This window comes from Ceratotherium simum, chromosome 5, assembly GCF_057802395.1.
Source record: "Ceratotherium simum simum isolate JZ-2026a chromosome 5, ASM5780239v1, whole genome shotgun sequence".
NCBI lineage: Eukaryota > Metazoa > Chordata > Mammalia > Perissodactyla > Rhinocerotidae > Ceratotherium > Ceratotherium simum.
In genome coordinates, this window is record NC_141904.1 from 93,213,691 (window position 1) to 93,236,014 (window position 22,324).

Genomic DNA, 22,324 nt, shown 5'->3' on the forward strand with positions numbered 1-22,324 from the left:
CAGGCAGGCAGCCATTGTTTTTGCACCTCCTCCCATTGTTGCAAGCCCCTCGCCCTCTGGCTGAATGACTTCCAGGGGATTTAAAGGACCAGTACCCTTTTTACTAGCCCCTTCCTTTTTTTTTTTTCCCTCTTTCAGGAGTCAGACATTAAAGACTAGGTTATTCAGAAACAATTGCATATACAGGGAAAATTAGAAAGTGAGCATGCATGCCTGGGGATAAGATGCTCAGACAAGATCTGCGAAGACCTTAAGTTTACACCTTGGGCTGATTCTCAGCACAGAGATGGCCTACAACATTCAAATAAAAAAAAAAAAAACAATAATAACAACAATAAACAAAAAACCCTGTGGAAGGGAGAGAATCTGATCTCCATAGTTACCATATTATTAGACTCAAATGTCCAGTTCTCAACAAAAATCACAAAGCGTATAAAGAAACAGGAAAGTATAGCCCAATGAAAGGAAGAAAAAATAAATTAATAGAAACTGTCCCTGAAAAAGACCTGAGGGCAGATATACTAGACAAAGACTTTAGAATAGCTGTCTTAAGGTGCTCAAAGAAGTAAAGGAAAATGTGGAGATAAGCAAGAAAACAATGTGTGAACAAAATGGAAATATCAATAAAGAAATAGAAAACCTAAAAAGATGCAAAACAGAAATTCTGGAACTGAAAAGTACCATAACTTAAATAAAAAATTTAATAGAGGGATTCAAAGGCAGAATTGAGTAGGCAGAAGAAAGAATTAGCAAACTTGAAGATAGGACAACAGAAATAATCAAGTCTGAGGAACAGAAAGAAAAAGTGTTGAAGAAAAGTGAACAGAGCCTAAGTGACCTGTGGAACACAATTAAGTGGACCAACATACACATTGTGGGAGTCCCAGGAGAAGAGAGAGAGAAAAGGGCAGAGAGAATATGTGAAGAAATAATGGCTGAAGACTTCCCAAGTTTTATTAAAGACAATGTAAACATTCAAGAAGCTCAACGAACTCCAAGTAAAATGAACTAAAAGAGACCCACACTGAGACACATTATAATCAAACTTTCAAAAGACAAAGACAAAGGGAAAATCTTGAAAGCAATGAAGGGTGGCTAGTCACAACAAGGGATCTTCAATAAAATCATCAGTAGATGTCTCATCAGAAACTACAGAGGCCAGAAAGTAGTGGGCCTGTATATACAAAGTGCTAAAAGAAAAAAAACCCACCAACCAAGAATCCTATGTCCAGCAAAACTGTCCTTGAAAAGTGAGGAAGAAATTAAGACATTCCCAGATAAACAAAAGCTGAGGGAGCTCACTACCACTAGATCTGCCTGCAAGAAATGCTGAAGAGAGTCTTGCAGAGTGAAATGATCAAATAAAGATCTCAATAAAGGTAAATACATGGGCAATTATCAAAGCTAATATTATTGTAAAAATAGTTTGTAACTCCACTTGTTTTTTCTACATACTCTAAGAGACTGATACATAGAAAAAACAAAACAATTATTTGTCTAAAAGCTAGTATTATAACTTTAGTTCATAACTCCACATTTTATTTTCTACATAATTTGAGACACTAATGCATTTAAAACATTGTTAGTTTATGTTTTTGGGCACACAGTGTATAAAGAGGTAATTTTGTGACATCAGTAACGAAAAGCGATGGGGACTGAGCTGTAAAAGAGCAGAGTTTTTTTTGTGTTATTGAAGTTAAACTGGTATAAATTAAAATTAGAGTGTTATAACTTTAGGGTGCTAAATGTAATCTCCATGTTAACCATAAAGAAAATAGCTATAGAATATATACAAAAGAAAATGAGAAGGGATGTAAACATTTTGCTACAAAAAATCAACACGAAAGACAGTAATGCAAGAAAAGAGACAAAAAGGCTATCAGGCATACAGAAAACAAATAGCCCAATGACAGAAGTAAGTCCCTCCTTATTAGTAATTTCTTTAAATGTAAATGGATTAAGCTCTCCAATTAAAGGACAGAGATTGGCAGAATAGACAAAAACACATTATCCAACTATGTACTGTGTACTAGAGGCTCAATTTAGGTCCAAATACACAAACAGATTGAAAGTGAAAGGATGGAAAAAAATAGTTCATGCAAATAGTAACCAAAAGAGAGCAAGAGTAGCTATACTAATATTAGGAAAAATAGACTTTAAATTAAAAAAGTTTACAAGAGACAAAGAAGGGCATTATATAGTAATAAAAGTTTCAGCAAGACAATATAACAATTATAAGCATGTATATACCTCATGACAGACCATCAAAATATATGAAGCAAAAACTGACAGAATTAAGGTAGAAATAGACAGTTTCATAACAATAGTTGGAAATTTCAATACCCCACTCACAATAGTGGATAGAGCAACCAGACATAAGATAAGTAAGGAAATAGAGGACTTAAACAATCCAATAAACCAACTAGATCCAATAAACCAACTAGATCTAACAGACATACGCAGAACAGTCTACCCAACAATAACAGCATACACATTCTTCTCAAGTACACATGAGACATTTTCCAGGATAGACCTTGTGTCAGGCCACAAATGAAATCTTGATAGATTTAAGAAAATTATATCATACAAAGTATTTTTTCTAACCACAATAGGATGTACAGTTATGTGTTGCTTAATGATGGGATATGTTCTGAGAAATGCGTCATTAGTTGATTTCATCGTGTGAACATCATAGAGTGTACTTACATAAATCTAAAGGCGTAGCCCACTACACACCTAGGCTATATGGTACTAATTTTAGGGTACCAGTGTCATATATACAGTTCACCATTGACCCAAACGTCATTATACAGTGCATGACTATAGTTAGAGATCAATAACAGAAGTAAAATTGGAAAATTCACAAATTTGTGGAAATTAAACAACACTCACTTAAACAACCAATGAATCAAAGAAGAAATCATGGGGGAAATTAGAAAATATTTAGAGATGAATAAAACAAAAACATACCAAATTGATGGGAGTAGCAAAAGCAATGCTAAGGGGGAAATTTATAGCTATAAATTCTTACATTAAGAAACAAGAAATATCTCAAATCAGCAACCTAACTTTACAACTTAAGTACCTAGAAAAAGAAGAAAAAACTAAACCCAAAGGTAGTAGAAGGAAGTTAATAACACAGATTAGAGCAGAGACAAATGAAATGGAAAAACAATAGAGAAAATCAATGAAACCAAAAGTTGGTTCTTTGAAAAGATCAACAAAATTGAAAAACTGTTGGCTAGATGGACTAAGAAAAAAAGGGAGAAGACTCAAATTACTAAAATCGGAATTGAAAATGGGGACATTACTACTGATTCTACAAAAATAAAAAGGATTATAAGAGGGTACAATGAGCAATTGTACACCAACAAATTGGATAACTGAGATCAAATGGACAAATTCCTAGAAACACAGAACCTACCAAGACTAAATCACGAAGACATAGACAATCTGAATAGACCTGTAACTGTTAAGGAGGTTGAATCAGTAATCAAAAATCTCCTGACAAATAAAAGCCCTGGATCTGATGACTTGACTGGTGAATTCTAACATTTAAAGAAAAACTAACACCAGTCCTTCTTAAACTTTTCCAAAAAAATTGAAGAGGAGGGAACATTTCTTAACCTATTCTATGAGGCCAGCATTACCCCGATACCAAAGCTAGATAAAGACACTACAAGAAAACTATAAACTAATATCCCTTATGAACACTGATGCAAAAATCCTAAACAAAATACTAGCAAACCGAATTAGCAGCATACTAAAAGGATTATATACCCCAACCAAGTGGGATTTATTCCTGGAATGCAGAGATGGTTCAACGTACGAAAATCATTCCATGTGATATGCCACATTAACACAATGAAGGGGACAAAAAACCACATGGTCATCTCAGTTGATGCTGAAAAAGCATTTGACAAAATTCAACACCCTTTCATGATAAAAACACTCAACAAACTTGGAAGAGAAGGAAACTACCTCAACATAATAAAAGCTATATATGAAAAACCCATAGCAAACCTCATACTCAGTGCTGAAAGACTGAAAGTTTTCCCTCCAAGATCAGGAACAAGACAAGGATTCCTACTTTTGCCACTTGTATTCAACATAGTACTAGAAGTTCTAGCCAGGGCAGTTAGGCAGGAAAAAGAAATAAAGGCATCCAAATTAGAATGGAAGAAGTAAAATTATTTATGTTTGCAGATGATATGATCTTCTATATAGAAAACTCTAAATATTCCACACAAAACAAACTTATTAGAGCTAATAAATTAATTCAGCAAAGTAGCAGTATACAAAGTCAGCATGCAAAAATCATTTGCATTTCTATACACTAACAATGAATGGTCTGAAAAGTAAATTTACAAAAACAAATCCATTTATAATAGCATCAAAAAGAATAGAATACTTAGGAATTAACTTAACCAAGAAGGTAAACTACTTGTATAATGAAAATTATAAAACATTGCTGAAAGAGGTTAAAGAAGTCATACATCAATGGAAGCACGTCTCATGTTCATGGATTGGAAGACTTAATATCATTAAGATGTCAATACTACCCCAAGCAATCTACAGATTCAATACAATCCCTATCAAAATCCCAATCACGTTTTTTGCAGAAATAGAAAAACCCATCCTTAAATTCATATGGAGTCTCAAGGTTCCCCGAATAGCCAAAACGTTCTTAAAAAAGAAGAGAACTGGAGAATTTACACTTCCTGATTTCATATCTTACTACAAAGCGACAGTAATCAAAACTAAGTGGTAGTGGCATAAACACAGACGTATATACCAATGGAATAGAATAGAGAGCCCAGAAATAAACCCTCGCATGTATGGTCAAATGAATTTTGTCAAAGGGGCCAAGATCAATGAGGAAGGACAGTCTTTTCAACAAATGTTGCTGGGAAAACTGGATAATCACATGGAAAAGAATGAGGCTGAACCCTTACCCAACACCATATACAAAAGTTACCTCAAAATGGATCAAAGAACTAAATATAAGACCAAAACTGTAAACTCTCAGAAGAAAATATAGGGCAAAAACTTCAAGACATTGGATTTGGCAGTGATTTCTTGGATATGACCAAAGGCACAGGTAACAAAAGAAAAAATAGATAAATTGGACTTCATGAAAATTTTTAAAATTTGTGCATCAAAAGACAATATCAACAGACAGCCAGCCCCGTAGCTGAGTGGTTAAAGTTCCACATGCTCCGCTTTGGCAGCCAGGTTCGCTGCTTCAGATCCCAGACGCGGACCTACATCACTGACCAGCCAGGCTGTGGTGGCATCCCATGTATGAAAAATAGAGGAAGATTGGCACAGATGTGAGCTCAGGGCTGATCTTCCTCAAGCAAAAAAAAGAGGAGGATTGGCAACAGATGTGAGTGCAGGGCTAATCTTCCGCACACACACACAAAAAAAGCAGGGTCCCCAAGAGAAATTTGTGCACCCATGTTCATAGCAGCATTATTCACAATAGACAAAAGGGGAAGCAACCCAAGTGTCCGTCAGTGGATGAACTGGTAAACAAAATGTAGTCCATACATACAATGGAGTATTCTTCAGCCTTAAAAAGGAATGAAATTCTGACACATGCTACAAAATGGATAAACCTTGGGGACATTTTGCTAAGTGAAATAAACCAGTCACAAAAAGACGAATACTGTATGATTCCGCTTACATGAGATACTTAGAGTAGTCAGAATCATAGAGAGGATTACAATGTAGAGTGGTAGTTACCAGTGGCTGGGGTCGGGGAGAATGGGGAGTTACTATTTAATGGGTACGGGTTTCAGTTTTACAAGGTAAAAAGAGCTGTGGAGATGGATAGTGGTGATGGTTGCACAACAGAATACATGTGTTTAATACCACTGAACTGTGCACTTAAATATGGTGAAGATGGCAAATTTTATGTTATGTATATTTTACCAGTATAACAAAATGGAAAAGAATGCTTGGAGTTATCTGAGAAAGTTATTCCTTTTTCAGTTATCTTTGAATCTCTTCTATTAAGTTAGGAAAATGTCTCAACTTGGTGCCCTTGTGTCTTCAGTGTTTCTGTAACTTTTTAACCAGGTTCCGAGCCTTCAGCAGGGAATAGTATCTAGCTAGAATTTAATAGCCTTCTTTTGTTTTCTTTGTGTTCATTTTTGTAGCTACAGTAGTAGATTTCATGTCCCCTGAAGGGTACCGTGATTGGTTAATCAAAAGTCTCTTAAAGCAGAGAATCATAAAAAAAGACACATTCATGCCTTAAATATAATATTTTAACTTAAAACATATACATGCATGTTTACTTAGTAATATCAATAATAGAAGTTGTTCCGAGGGGACATACAACGTTGTCAGGATTGTGCCTCCCCTTCCTTGTTAGCACAATACTGTTGGCGGTGGGTCCAGGCTCATCTGGGGCATGTTGGCTGTGTAAGCAGTTTTGTATTCTGAATTTGGGCCCATCTCCTTTTCTTCGTGCTGTTTTTTTGAGGCATATGTGATTTCTGCATCATCTATAATTTCAGTTTTACACAAATGACACTTATAATCCGTATGTTATCATTAATTTGTTTGGTGTGAATTCAGTAGAGTAAGCTATATTCTGTATTTTCTTCTTGGTCAGAATTTATGTTTTTTTTTTTTTTTTGAGCAAGATCAGCCCTGAGCTAACATCTGTTGCCAATCCTCCTCTTTTTGCTGAGGAAGATTGGCTCTGGGCTAACATCCAGGCCCATCTTCCTTTGCTTTATATGGGATGCTGCCACAGCATGGCTTGACAAGCGGTGCGTTGTTCCGTGCCCAGGATTCGAACCTGTGAACCCAAGGCCTCTGAAGCAGAGCATGAAAACTTAACCGCTATACCACTGGGCTGGCCCCCAGAATTTATGTTTTTAAAAGCTCTAGAGTTTGTTGATTTGACAGTAACAAAAAGTTGTAATTTGCGAGTTCCAGTGTCCACACCTTAGCCAGCCACTGTCAATTTCGCTTTTTTCTGTGCAGGTGTGGCATGCTTTCTTTTTTGTGCAATTGTTTCTCTTTGTAGCATGTTATAAATTAGAATAGTTCCAGCAGTGTTTTAGAGGTGTTCTCCAGTTAAATTTCCTGTGGAAAACCTCAATAAATGACTTTAGTTCTCTTGTGAATTTTTGAGCAGCGGATAGCTTCTCTTTGCTCTGGCACTTGCCACAGGAAGTCCATGACTTTGTTACATCTGTCACTTGCTGGAAAAACGTTCTGCCCAGCTCATCTTTTCTTCCAGCCCACTGGCTGGAGTTCATAAGCCAGACCCTAATGTACTGTCTACAATTTTGGTTTCTTTAAAGTGAAGCAAGATTTGCAAAGCAGTCTGAGTCAGGAATTTTTCTATGTTTTCATAACTTCTCCTGAAGTCTTTTATGGTTTTCTTATGCACATCTAATTTAACACCAGTTTTTAAAGAGATTTGCCTTTATTATATCTTTCTAACAAATTCAACTTAGTTCTCATAGAAACAGCTACCTTCACACTGTTCTTTCATGACACTAAATTAAATTACAGTAACACATAACTGGCATTTCCAAGTTTGTGGCATAAGCAGTAGGTCTCATGTTCTGCATAAAGGTCAGCTGGTAAAGGCGGAAGTGAGGCATGTGCTCGACTCTGGAGCATGGCCTGAGAGCCTCAAGCTGTCTCCCCAGCGTGGGTGTTCGTGCACCAGGCTTCAGGCCCAGGCTTTGCGAAGCACAGGGAGTGGAAACCCTCAGTCAATGAACGTCCTTGAAGTGGCTGGTGGTGGGAGGGCTTCTAGTATACCTTTTATTTGTGGTAAGTGATACTAGTTTTCCATTTTGATAGCAATATAAAATCGTGTTTTTCAATAAATGTATGTAAGTAAGAATGTGAATTATTTTAAAGAAGAAAACCTAAGAAAATAATAGTTCAGGTGGTACACAGATTTGACAAACCTTGTGAAGAGAGTATAGGACCAGTGTCCTGTATGTAGGTAACACTGAAATAGAGGCAGAAGGGGATGGAGCAGAGCAACCACAAAGGTTTGTCCTCCCTTCCCTATGCTCAGGGCAAGGGGTAGGTAGGCGGCAACGGCTCCATCTTCTATTCTTGTATTTTCAAAGACCAGTAGTGACATCTGAGAGAGTAGTCGTTGTCCCTGGTGAGGGAGGGTGGAGGTGATCCTTGGGATGTCCAGCATGGTGGGAAGAACAGAGCTCTGGAACAGGGCTTTTGGGACCAGAGAGCAGAGTTCTGGGCTCCTTGCTTCTGCCATTTACTTCCCATGTGACCCTTTAGCAGTCATTTAATCTCTCTGTGCCCCAGTTTCTCCATCTCTAAAATGACGATGTAGTCCCTCACGTCATTACTATGATGATTAAATGGGGTGATGTGTATGAAAGCATTTTGCCAAGTGCTGTGTCATAGTACTTAATTAATGTTTGGTGAATAAAGGAATGATTCTCAGAGGGTTGTTTTAAGGATACAATAAATTAATGCTTTATTTGAAAGTGATAGCAAACTGTAAGAATATTGAATACCATAATTATAGTTATATTTATCTTTCTTTCATTGGTTTGAGAAATAAATTACTAGAGGGCAAGGGTTTTGTTAATCTGTTTATGGGGCTTAAATATATTATGTTCCCTGATCTTTGAACATCAGCCACTTCCCAGATACTCATGGATTGGAGAAGAGACACAATCCTGCCTCTAACCCAGGCTGATGGAGCTTTCTCATGATATTTTCAAGGTGGATGGCAAACCCAGAGTTGGCTTTTCATACAGCCCTACCACTCATTAGTTTGTGACCAGGAGCAAGCTACAGAAGCTCGCCAAGCTTAGGACCCTCTTCTGTACAATGGGAGGAGGAGTAATAACAGCCACCTCACAAACTTGTGGTGAGGAGGTAAGGAGTGAGAAACCGCTAGCACAGGTGCTGGTACGGTAGGTAAATTACCCTGTCCCTTCCACTCACTGCATACGAAGAGGCACTTAAGGGCAGTTTTTAGAGTCAGGGGAAGGTAAGCATGGCACTTATTGGAGGAAGCAAAGTTCAGAACTAGAAGTGGTGCAGAAATGTCTCCTGGAGATATATTTAGTAAAGACATAGATGGAAGTAGTTCAATGTTATATGACTTATTAAGGAAATACAAATTAAAATGAGATATGTGTAAAAATAGTGAGATTTTGATGTATGTGCAGTGGAATAGGCATCTCAGATGTTCATTGTGGTAGTGAAAGGGTAGCAAACCTTTCAATGTATGTTTTTTCTTTTTAATTGAGATATAATTAACATACCATAAAATTCACCCTTTTAATGTGTACAGAGTTATGTAATCATCACCACTAATTTCAGAAACCCTGTACCCACTGAGCAGTTACTCCCTATTCTCTCTGCCCTCTAGCCCAGGGAACCACCAGTTTGTGTTCTGTCTCAATAGATGTGCCTGTTCTGGATATTTCATATAAGTGGAATCTCACAATATGTGACCTTTTGTGTCTGACTTCTTTCACTTAGCATTGATGGACATTTGGGCTTTTTCCAGCTTTTTGTTGTTGTGAATAGTGCTGCTGTGAACATATGTGTACATGTATTTGTTTGAGTACTTGTTTTTGGATCTTTTGGGTATATACTTAGGGAATTTCTGGGTCATATGGTAATTCTATATGCTCCTTTATTTATTTATTTTTTTGCTGAGGAATATTCGCCCTGAGCTAACATCTGTTGCCAGTCTTTTTTTGTTTGTTTGTTTTTTTGCTTGAGGAAGATTTGCGCTGAGCTAACATCTGTGCCAGTTTTCCTCTATTTTGTATGTGGGTTGCCATCTCAGCATGGCCGCTGATGAGTGGTGTAGGTCTGCGCCTGGGATCCGAACCCGCGAACCCGAGCCACCAAAGCAGAGCATGCCAAACTCAACCACTATGCCACGGGGCTGGCCCCACTCCTTCATTTTTGAAACATATTTTTTGCTGCATATAGAGTACTTAATTGAGTTTGCTTTTGTTTTGTTTTGTTTTGTTACTTCCAGCACTTTGAATACATCATCCCATTACCTTTGGGCTGCCATGATTTCTGGTGAGAAATCAGTTGTCAGTCTTATTGAGGATGCTTTGTACATGAATAAGTCACTTTTCTCTTGCTACTTTAAAGATTCTTTTTGTCTTTGGCCTTCAACGGTTTGATTATGATGTGTCTAGGTGTGGATCTCTTTGCGTTTAGCTTACTGGGAGTTTATTGAGCTTCTTGGATGTGCAGATTAATATTTTTCATCAAATTTGAGAAGTTTTTAAAGTTTATTCAGATATTCTTTTTGCCCCTTTTTCTCCTTTTTTTCTGAAATTTTTATTATGCATATGTTGATATGCTTTATGATGTCTCATGTCTTTGAGGCTGTGTTCATTTTTCTTCATTCTTTTTTCTTTGTTTTCCTCAGACTGGAGAATCTCAATTGACCTATCTTCAAGTTTATTGATTCTTCTACTTGCTGAAATATGCTATTGACCTCCTGTAGTGGATTTTTAAATTCCAGAGCTTGTATTTTTCAACTCCAGAATTTCTATTTGGTTCTTTTTTATAATTTCTAACTCTTTTTTGCTATTCTTTATTTGATGAGACATTATCCTCATTCTTTTGTTTAGTTCTTTAGAAATGGTTTCCTTTATTTCTTTGAACATACTTAAAACAGCTGATTTAAAGTGTTTGTCTAGTAGGGTTTCCTCAGCAACAATTTCTATTAATTCCTTTTTTTTCTTGTGTATGGGCCATACTCTTATTTCTTTGCATGTATTGTGAATGTTTGTTGAAAACTAGACATTTTGAATAATATAATGTGGCAATTTTAGAAATCAGATTCTCTTCTTCCCTCACATTCCCATGGTTGTTGTTATTTGCTTAGTGACTTTTGTGAGCTAGTTCTGTGAAGTCATGTGTGACCAACCTCTGCTTATTTAGCTTAGTGGTCAGCTAATGATCAGACAGAGATTTCCTTAAATGCCTGGAACCAGTAAGTCTCCGAGTCTTTGCCAAAGGTCTTTATGTGCATGTTGGGGCATGCTTTCAACGCTCAGGCAGGCAACTGACAACTTTGCCTCAGCCTTCACTTCTTGCTTGCATAGAACCCCAAGGTCAACCAGAGATGAGAGCTTAGGGTCTTCTCATGGCTTTCTTGACCATGCCCAGTGCCTTGGGCATGCCCACAGTCCAATGCCTTTAAGTAGCCTTCTGGATTCCCAGGAATATGTCAGAGATTTTCCAAGTCTCCCATGGAAGTCCCCAAGCTATTCCTTCTAAGCTTTTTGGTCAGCCTGTTGTTTGCCCAAACTGTTATCCTCTGCCTCAGACAGCCATGATGTTAAACAATTGCCTCTGATTATTTTCAACAAATGCCCCTGAGGAAAAGGCTGTTTGCACTGGGCAAGCTCCAAAGCAGGTCAAATAAAGAAAGCCGTGCAAGTGGGGTCTTCCAGGGAATGCCACATAGGAAAAATCATGACAGTTCTCTGGGAAAGGCGCTTTGATGGAACTCAAATTCATTCTGCCTCCTTCAGTGGCTGTCAGGCTGCTGGTTTCCACTCTGATTGCAGATGCTGGTTATTAAGGCTACCACAGAGTTAGGGAGGGGTGGGTGGGAATAGGGCAAATTAAAGTTCCACAGAGCCCTCTTATTTTACTGAAATTCAGCTGTTTTTCTTGAATAAACATTCCACACATTATTGAAAGTCTTTAGTTAATTTCCAGAGTTCTGAAAAAGTTGATTCTGATAATTTTTGCCAGTGTTCTTAATGCTTTTACGGAGGAGAGGCTTTTTGGGTATCCTTACTCTGCCATTTTGCTGATTTTTCAATGTATGTTGAGTCTTAGATGTATTCCCCATAAATTTATCCCAAAGCCAAGGCAAAGAAAAAAAAAAAAAGTCTGTCTTATCTATCAACATGTTTATCACAGTGTTATTTGTAATACTGAAAAATTTGAAATATTCTAAATGAGTAACAGTAGGGGAGAAAGCATGTAAATTCTGGGTTGCTCTATTATGCAGCTGTCAAAATGAAAGAAGAGGCCTGAGGAGGTGGAAGTATAACATGGAGGTGTGAGCCTTGATTCTAGAGTCAGATGGGCTGGGTTTGAATTTAGCTCTGAGATTTATAGCCAATGACTTGGAGCAAATTAGTTAGCCTTTCTAAGCCTGCATTTCTCGTCTATAAAATGGTGACAACTCCATAGTGGTGTTGTGAGGTTTCAGTGAAAGTGTCCAGGTTATATGCTTGCCTCAGCCAAGTAATTTATTATCGTTGTTCTTGTTGCTATCATTCAACAGAAAATTCTTTATGATATAATGGTAAATAAACTAGAAGGATATGAAATTGTATGTATACTGTAACCAAAATATGAAAAAAATAATCCCTTGGCAATGCATGGAAAAACCAAGGTTGGAAGAAAGCACACCCTGATGATGGGATTGTGGGTTATTTTCTCTTTTCCAATTTTTTCCCCCAATGGAAAAAATAAATGCTTACTCACAGTAAGAATCTCTTCTTAAGGAGGCAGGGCTCTCTGGAGGGCCCTGGAAGGAGTGCCCTCTGTTAGACACTGCGATGGTAGAGGTGTGCTTCCTGGTGCATCTGCAGGGGCTTTTTGGTCACCAGTATTTCCTGAGTCTCTTCAGGAGGCTGCTATGTATTTATTGGTCTTCTTCAAGGGGGTCTTTTATTCAGAGGCCTGGGGACCAAGGTTCACTGGTACTTCCTCAGGGAGGGTTCTGAAGGTGGAGGTTAACCCTGGGGCACCCTTTTAAATTCTGTTGTTCAATACAAGGCATTTCTCTTTGGGACCTCTAGTTTGTTATCTGCCAAATGGGATACCATGACACCCTCTTCCTGGGTGCTTTTGAAAGGAAGAAAGGAAAGAAGTCCTGTCATGCTTGGTCCTTTGCCAGGTGCTCCACAGACATGCTCTGTGTCCATGCTGACGATCTCGGTAACTGGGATGGGACTTGTTTTCTGTTGCAGGTTCCGAGGTGCACCAATTATACCTGTGGCGGCCAAGCCTGGGGGACCAGAGGCCCCTGAAACAGAAGCTCCACAGGGCATCTCGGAGCTCATTGAGGTACTGTCAGCTTGAGTCCAGGTTGGCCTCTGGCCCCAGCCCTACTCAAGCAGGTCCCCTTATGTCCTGCTCAGCCTGGAGAGAGAGAGAAAGAAAGGCAGCCCCAGCCAGAGGACTCGGAGGTGGTCCTTTTACCCTCTCCCTGCTCCTACCTTAGTGCAATCTCCATCACCGCCCTCAAACAGTTAAACCAGAACAGAGCCAAGGCCTCCACCCTGGAGCCCATGGCTCTGCGGAGCTGTTCACACCCTTGTAAGTCTTCCTTTTTTCTTTCTCTTGTCATACACCTCCATATAGCAGCTCCTGCCAGTCTGGAACTCTGGGGCCATGTCCTTCAGACTGTACCAGCCCCTCCTGTAGGCCCCACCTGGGCTGGGGGCCAGTGAGGCAGGGTGAAGGAGATGGGTCCAGCAGCAGGGGCACTGCAGCTTACATCCTTGTGGCCTCCACCAAAGGGGTGGAGGCTTCATCTTCTGAAGCCGTGGGGCCGAGGCCCAGCCGTTCCTCCAGGCTCAGTGGTAGTGGACAGAGGGAGGGAGCCCAGACATCCGCAGGGTGCCAGGGCGGCAGCAGGTGGGGTGGGGGTGGTGGGGTGATGCTGCTATGAAGATGGCAGTGAGAATCGGGACTGCAGTGTCCCTCTGCTGAGCACTTGGGGCAGCTCCGAGAGGGGGAGTGGCAAGGTATATTGATGCTGGGGCTGGACGGTGGGTTCCCCCGATGGCCCCACTACCTGCTCTCTCTCTGACCTTAGGCACTTGACCTGCTCTCCCTTGCCTCAGTTCCCTCACTTGTAAAGTAGGGAAGATAAGAGCATCACTTACTCGTGGAGTTGGTGTGAGGATTTAGTGTGTTAATATGTATAACGTGTTCAGAATGGTGCCACGTCAGAGTTTACTGTGATGGTGATGTTGATTATCACATACCAGTCACTGTACTAAGTTCTTTTCCTACGTGATCATTACCAATCACAGTGACCTTGGGAGGCTTATTTATCCCCATTTTACCAAGAAAGAGTCTGAGATTCAGAGAGGTTAAATAACTTGCCCAAGGTCTCACAGTGAGTACATCATGGAGCCAAGATTCAGACCTAGGGCAGTTGTTGGGGTTGGCTTTGGGGTCCACCTGCACATGGATCCACAGAGCCAAGAGCAGGTGTGACCACGTGCACTGCCACTGTTTCTACGATTACATGGTGCTCATCTTGCTAACTTAGCAAAACAAACATTTTTCTGGATGAGGCTTTTGTTACTTTTTCATCACTCCAGATAGTACTAGTCTGGGAGCCTGGGACAGTTATTTTTGTTAAAGCAGAATCCCAGAAAAGCCTGCTCTGAAAGATTCCTCTAAGAAACCTCTGCATAAATCTGAGACCAAGCATGTTTTAAGTCTCTAGTCTTTTTAAAAAGAATTGTTATCACAAGACTAAGAGTTTGGAATATTCACTGCCAAATACTTTTTTGACAGCCTACTCCCTAACAAAATCAGAAAGTAGCAAAATAAAAGGAATAAGGCAGTATTTATTTTCATTTGTTTATTGGTAATTAGCTCTGACAACATCTCTGAGCACATAGATGGCATGAGGAAAATGGGTTGGTTGATGTGGAAGCATATGGAAAGAATCAGCAAAGAAGGAAAGGCAGAACCACAGACTGAGGGGGCGTCACTGGCTCTTTGGCAGATGTTAGATTGTCCCTCTGTCTCTGCTGGGGGCTTGGAGAAGTGGTCTACCCTCCACCCCCACCAAACAGAGGCAGCTGCCCCTGGGGACAGCCCTTCTCTCCCCGCCTCCTTTGTTTTTCCTTCAGTCGCTGTCCTCTGAGGCAGGATGCCAGCTGCTGGAGATACTTGGAAGTACTCACAGCCCTAGGAGGGGAGACAGATAAACAGAGGATCACAAGTGTTAGTTGTGGCAGTAGGGGGCGGGGAACGCAGGCATACAAAAAGGGCAGAAAAGCCCTTCCACAGGCTGTGTCACCCAGGAGAAGGGTGAGGCAAGCCAGCTAGTGAACTTCCAGGGCCTGGAGCAGCTGGTGCCTGGTGTGAGAGGGGAAGTGGCGGGAGATGAGATCTGAATGGTAGCTAGGGGCTAGGTGATGATGAATCTTAAATCTTTCAGGCATCAGGAGGCTGGGAAACCACATGAGGCCAAGGAGCTATGTGACTGAGGGTGTCCTGGAGCAGGCTGTCTCTGCTGCAGTGGGGAGGAGGGCCTGGAGCTTGGCTGTTAGGAGACTGTTTCAGTATACCCAATGGGAGAGGACAGAGGAGGCTTCTCCAAGTGCCCTTCTCCTTTGTGCTGAGCAGGAGCTGAGAGCACGGCAGACGTTTGGAGTGCAATTAGGGAGTTGTCTGTTTCTGATCTCCTGGACCAGCTTGCCCAGGCACTGGTTACACCCTCTGCCCTCCTCTGCCCTGCCCCATTGAGGTCCTCTCCCCGACAGGATGTGGCACCAGCATTTCTTTTCTAGCTCCTGACGTCCCAGATTTCCATCCCAACGAGAGACCCTTCAGGACCGTTCCTCATGTCTGTGGACCACTGTTTCTCCATCAAAGGCCAAGGCACTGTGATGACAGGGACCATCCTTTCAGGCTCCATCAGCCTTGGCGACAGTGTGGAGATTCCTGCCCTCAAGGTCAGTCTTACCTTGTTCTTCCTTTTGGTCTCTCTCTCTAGCAGCAAGGGGTGGGGACAGTCCCTTTGCCTCTCTAGCTGCTGAGCCTGCTGAGCCCGCTCCCTGAGGCTGGCCCAGCTGTCTCTGCTCTGCTCCATCTTCTCTCCTGCCCTGCCTGGATTCGAAAACTACCACTCTCCCTAAGTCTCATAATAACAGCCGTTTATTGGAGGCCTTTGATGTGCCGTGATGAGCCTCCCAAGTAGATACTCTTTATAGGTAGAGAAACTGAGGCTCCAGAAGGTGTGGGGGGCTCAGGATCACATGGTCAACAAGTGAGGGTGCTGTGTGTAAACCCTCCCTTTCTACAAACAACCTGTACCAGGGTGGCAAGTACATGTGGACTGATTTCTGGGTACCTTTTGCTTAACCATAAGAATTTCAAATTAAACACAATTAGAATCTTGTGTCTCCCAGTCATGTTCTCTGGAAAATATCCAGATGAGTTTCACACTCCTAGTGACCACCAGCAGATGCTGTGTCATCCCTCAGAAGGCCTGTGAAAAGAGTGAACAGCTGGCTGTCTCCCTATCTTCCAGTAACTTCTGGCCTAGCTCTGATTTCAAAGGTGTCCAGTGGCCTTGATATTCCCCTTGTTCAGTGGGCTTTTCTTATGGTTTTAGTTTTTTGGAGAAGAAAAACTTAAAGCCTCCCAGACCGCCCTTCCCCTTCAAGGGGAATAAAGGGTGGGGAACAAGGGATGGTTGGAACTAGGGAGACCTTGCCAGGATTTCTGGTGTTTGGGGAAGTTCTCTAGTTCTCAAGGGAACTGAGAGGCAGGGAAGTAGAGGCACACCCTTGGCCCTCTGTACTAAGCCAAGGATAGTGCCAGCTGCAGGATGTACTCACAGCCTTAGGTGAATGAATTCAGTCTGCATGCTAACTGAGAGTTCTCCCTGGAGGGCTGCATTGAGACAGAATTTGAGGTTGTCTGGGTCACTAGGTATGTGTCCTCTAGAGAAACAAAACCGAAAGGATGTATGTGTCCATGTGTACAGAGAGAGAGATGTATTTTAAGGAATTGGCTCACGTGATTGTGAGGCCTGGCAAGTCCAAAATCTGCAGGGTAGGCCAGCAAGATGGAGACCCAGAGAAGAGCTGGTTTCTAGTACAAAGGCTGTCAGCTGGCAGAATTTCCTCTTTTTCCAGGGAGGTCAGTCTTTTTCTATTTAGGCCTTTAACTAATTGGATGGAGTCCACCCACATTATGGAGGATAATCTGCTTTACCCAAAGTCTACCCATTTAAATGTTATTCTCATCCAAAAAACACCTTCACGGAAACAGCCAGAATAATACTTGACCAAATATCTGGGTACAGTGGCCCAGCCAAGTTGACACATGAAATTTACCACATGGGAGTGGGGGAGGGCCATGACTGCAGTGTCTGCCCTGAGCAAGTAGAGGACAGGGAGCACCTAGGCCATTCCTAGTCTAGGGCAGCCTGGAAGGATATAGGAAAGGGGCATTTGAGGGGTGAGAAATCCATGTTGTGGCAGGGACTAAAAGTGGAAATCTTTTTTTTTGGAGAGGCAGATTGTCCTTGAGCTAACATCTGTTGCTAATCTTCCTCTTTCTGCTTGAGGAAGACTGTCCCTGAGCTAACATTGGTGCCAGTCTTCCTCTACTTTGTATATGGGATGCTGCCACAGCATGGCCCACGAGTGGTATATAGGTCCGCACCTGGGATCCAAACCCTGGGCCACAGAAGTGGAGTGTGTGAACCCAACCACTACGCCACTGGGCTGGCCCCTAAAAGTGCAAATCTTAGTAAATAAAACACAAAATTATGAAAATAAACATATTTAACAAAGTTAAGATTAGGATAGTGACTGTGTGTTAATTCTTGGCTGGAACAGAGAATGAATCAAATGCTAAATTTCTTTCCATTCCCTGTGCTCACTAAGGCAGACCCCTAGGGGCCACCCTGACCTGGCATCCCTTCTGCCCTGGAGAAGACATGTTCACAGCCTGTGAGAGCAGCTGGGCATAGAAAGGAGGGATCGGAAGAGGGCTCTGTGGGAGATAGACTTTGAATTGTGGGTGCTTGAGGCTCTAGAGGGAGGAGAATGTGCCTGATGACAGGATTGGTGGCTGCAATGCAAGCACCAAGGATGTGGGGAGGCTGAGGCAGAGATAGTCACGTTAAGCAGATGGGGGTGTTTGAGTGGGGATGTGACCTGAGGTCTTTGGCTACTCTTTCCCTCCTTATGAAGGTGGAGCTTTCCTATCAGGGTCCCAGTTACTGATCTACAGGACCTGGGCACGTGGCAGGTGCTTGGGAAACATCAATTTAATTCTCCTATTGCTTTTGTGCACCTGTTTGCCCCCAGCCTACTTTCAACCCTCTTGGTATCTCTTGCTGTATAATTCTCTAATTTACTAGTCAGGGAAAGCAGAACTTGTAAGCAATGAACTTGGATATTTGGCTGAGGAGTTTTCCAAGCAAAGTGTGGAAGGTGCAGCCTGGTTTCTCCTTTGCTGCTTATAGTAAAATGTAAGAGGAAAGGAATGAATTGAGGAAGGAACTGTTAGCAAAAGGGAGCCAGTGCTTGATGATTTGGAAGATTCTCGGCGTATCCAGATTCCAAAGGACACTAAAGGTAGGAAATGCACTTTGAGAAAGCATGCTCTGGAGACAGGCCACAGGTGAGGCTGGACAGCCTGTGCTAAAGAGATTTGGTGTGTGACTCATGGATCCAATCAAACATCGCAGCAGAAGCCAGGAAGAGAGATACCTGACAAAATGAACAAGAAAAAAATGTGATGGGACTTCGAGGATTCTACGTGTAGGAAATAGCCTGATAGAACTAAGCTACAGACACGTGTTATCCTTCAAGAAAAAGGAAGAATGACTGGCTCCAAGGGCAGAGCTGTGGATGCAAAGGTAGAGGCCAGAGAGGCCAGCCCAGAGGCAGAGGCCAGTGGAGCCTCTGTGCTGCCAGAGGGTGGAGGATCAAGCCACAGAGGGTCATTCTCAGGCCTGGAAAACTAATGGAATTTGCTCTGCTGGGTTTCAAACTTGCTTGGGACCAGTGACCTCTGTGTTTTTTACATTTTCTCCCTATGCCTGTATTTTGAAAGGAGATAACTTGTTTTCTAATTTCACAGGTCCACAGGTGGAGAGACATTTTGCCTCAGGATGGATCATACCGGTATCAGCCATGCTTAATTAGTTGACTTAGATGATGAGATTTTTGAGCTGATGAGATTTAGATGAGATTTTGTACATAGAGTTAATGCTGTAATGGGGTGAGAATTTGGGGATGTTGGGATGGAGTGAAAGTATTTTGCATGTGGGATGGATGTGAAGTTTTGGGGACCAGAGGGTGAACTGTAGTGGGTTGAATTGTGGCCCACAAAAGATGTGTCCACCCAGAACCTCAGAATATGACCTTATTTGGAATAAGGGTCTTTGCAGATGTAATTAAAGTAAGGATCTCAAGGTGAGATCATCCTGATTAGAGTGGGCTCTTTATCCAGTCACGAGTGTCCAGTGGCACATAGTTTCACAGAGAGAAGGGCATGTGAAGCTGGAGGCTGACACTGGAGTTAAGCATCCCTAAGCCAAGGCACACTGATGGTTGCCTGCAGCCACCAGAAGCTAGGACAGGTGTATGGCAAGGATTCTCTCTCAGAGACTCCAGAGGGAAGCAACCCTGCTGACACGTTGATTTGGACTTCTAGCCACCAGAACTGCAAGAGAATAAATTTCTGTTGTTGTAAGACACCAAGTTTGTGGTAATTTGTTATGGCAGCGCTAGGAAACTAATATGGGTTTTGGATGGAAAGGACTGAAGTCAGAAAAAGCCTTAATTTTTTTCTAATCTTGGGCAGCTCCCTTAACTCCCCTGAGCCTTGACTTTCTCACGAGGAATCGCAGCCCCCAGCTCACCCTCTGGGGTTGCTGTGAGAGGGACAGGAACGGAATCCACGGTAGCACTGAGAGGCATCACAGGTTAATGGTGGAGTCAGAACTGTTGCATACTGATGGCCAGACCTGCTCATTGCTGTCTTTCCTATAATTCCCATCTGACAGCTGAGAAAACCTAGGCTCAGGGGTGTTAAGCAATGAGACAGCAGAGCGAGCATTTGAAGTCATTTGTCCAGCTCCAAAGACCAGGCTCTGTCCAGTGCCCCCGCTGTCTGTGGAGCTGCTGAGGAGACCCTAGGACCAGTGGCGTTTCCTCTCCTGGGGCAAACCGTTCAACCTTCCGAGCAGCTTTGTAGGTGAGCCGGTGTGCCCTGTTGAGGCCTCTTCTGGACCACGGAGCATATACATATAAAGCAAATTTCAGAAGCTCCTGAGGTTCAGAGTGGCTCACCTCCCCTCACCCCTGCCCTCCACTAACCATAATTGGCGACTGGTACCTATCGGGCACTGGGGACATTGCTGGGCAGGAGCTTTAAACTAGATGGCCCTCTTCCCAAATCCAGTGACATCCCTGTTAGATTTCACTAATCGTCTTGGACACATCTGACCACTTGACCTCCCTCAGAGGAGGGCATAGCCATTCCAAATAAACAGTGGCATTCTCCTCCTGGCCAGGGCCGCCCACCGGAGCCTGTCAGACCCCGGCCCCGATTTCTGCTGGAACGTCCGTTCCCAGCTGGGGCCCATTAGCTGATCAAGGAAATGTTGGGGAACAGGGAGTAAAGGAGAAAAGCCACATCTCATTTAGGCCTCAGAGTGGCTTAAATGCCGGACGTCCTGAGATTCGCTGGCCTTCTGCTCAGGCCTTTTGGCTCTCTCGATCCTCAGCCTGGGAACTCCCTCCAGTAAGATTTCATCTTGGGATTTTAGGCTAGTGATGTTTCCAGTGGTGATTGGCTATCAGGGTTGTTAACGCCAGAAACTGTCGGAGCCACAGATGTGCAGAGACAGCAAGCCTGGGGAAGAAAGAGCAGTCTGTGATTCAGAGGGACGCAGGGCTGTGGCCACAGGCAGGTCTCTCAGCTTCTCTCTGTTTTGCTGATTCACCGTGAACTTAGAGGAGCCCTGTGTGCTCGCCTCTGTCCAGGGCTTTGGAAGGGGGCGCAGTGGCGTGGCGCCGACTAGGAGGTCGAATGGAAAGGTCCCAGCACCTGGGAGGCACACAGTGCTAGTCAATACTCTTGCTCTTCGTGGTTGCATCCAGTATTCCTCTCCTGTGGCCTTTCTGTGCTGCTCCAGAAGCAGTAAATGGAGGGCAGTTTCCTGGTTGTAAGGACACAGTTCTTTTCAGGGCTACTAAGTGAGTTATTGAAACGGAAATATGCTTCACAGCCCCTGATGGTCCGCTGTGAATCCAAGTCAGTGTTCTGATAATGACGATAAACATTATTAGATATATGTGGATACCTGTTTAGTTGATAAAACTTTTAGAGAAAAGTTCAGAATTTGATAGCATATTCCTCCAAATCAAGTCTATATTCAGATTTATTTTCCTTGTTATTAAAAGCCCCCAGAAAGGAAAACAAAAATCTTACATACTCTTAGGCGTTGTTACTTTCCCCTCTGCCTCTGCTCCTGGAAGCAAGGGTGAGATGAGACTAGACAACTGAAAGAATCTATTTTCTTGCCCCAAGAAGCTGCAGTGAACTCTTCCTGATCTGCCCTGCCCCACCTCCAGCGACCCTCCTCCTCCTCTCCTTGTTTCTCACCTGGAAGCCTTTGCAGGGCTGTCTCCCATACTTGGAGCTTGGTCTCTTTCCTTGGGAATCCCTTTGTGCTTTCCCAGCGTGGCTCAGGCTTCACTCACCTTTGGGTGGTCAGCTGCTCCCTCCCGGGTGTGCTCTCAGTGGGCACTCGTGCACTGCCTGGCACTGTCTTGTACTGTGTCTCTATGCCTGCGCCTCCCACTCTCTAACGTTGAGGACAGAGGCTGGATCTCGTCTGACTCCGCTCTCAGTGCCCATCCCAGGGCTTGGCCCAGAGTAGGCCCTAGAAACTATTTCAAACAATAGGAAAAGCCAATAAAGCAAATAAACATTTTGTTTTTTAGTAGGATTTTGCTTCAAAATATGTAATTAATGACCTTGGAGGGTATGTTTGGAGTAGCTGCTCCCCCCCTCCCCCATGGGCCCAGACTCAGAAACCTGTGTCCAGGCAGCTGGCCGCTTCATGTTCTGACTGTCTCCTCTTTGAGGCTTGCGTCTTGCTGCTTCACTTGTGAGTAGCACTGGAGATGATCCTGTGTCCCAGTGCGGCTTCATTTTCGGGGAATGATTGTATATCAGGTGCCCCGGGCTACCGAGCTGGCTTCCCGTGGGAGCCACGTGTGGAAATCAGCTCTTAAGACAGCTCCCTCTGCTTCTGTGCCTTTTATCTAGAAATGTAAAGCGTGGTCTTCATCCTTAACCATTTCTTGTTTCAGAAGATATGTAAGGAAGGAAAGCTTTTTGTGAGTTCAGTATCTTCAGGGTTGTTGGCTTTGCTAGTGGAAATTCCTGGGAGTCTGCTCTCTGTACCTGCATGTCCTGTGTGCCAGGGGCACGGAGCTGGGGCTCCTCCTTGGCCCTGATGGAGCTGACAGAGCGGAGGGGCATAGGGAAGGAGAGAAGGGAGTGAAGAAGA

General features: G+C 42.8%; 1 protein-coding gene across 4 annotated transcripts in view; it reads left to right on the top strand.

Annotated features, from left to right (window-relative positions):
• EEFSEC (eukaryotic elongation factor, selenocysteine-tRNA specific) overlaps window positions 1-22,324 on the top strand; it is a 257,194-nt gene that overhangs the window by 101,797 nt on the left and 133,073 nt on the right. For all 4 annotated transcript variants that reach the window (XM_087431641.1, XM_087431643.1, XM_087431642.1 and 1 more), the window contains 2 exons: window positions 12,999-13,095; window positions 15,567-15,731. In XM_087431641.1, the coding sequence (XP_087287767.1) occupies window positions 12,999-13,095; window positions 15,567-15,731 (262 nt within the window). The remainder of the gene's footprint in view (window positions 1-12,998; window positions 13,096-15,566; window positions 15,732-22,324) is intronic.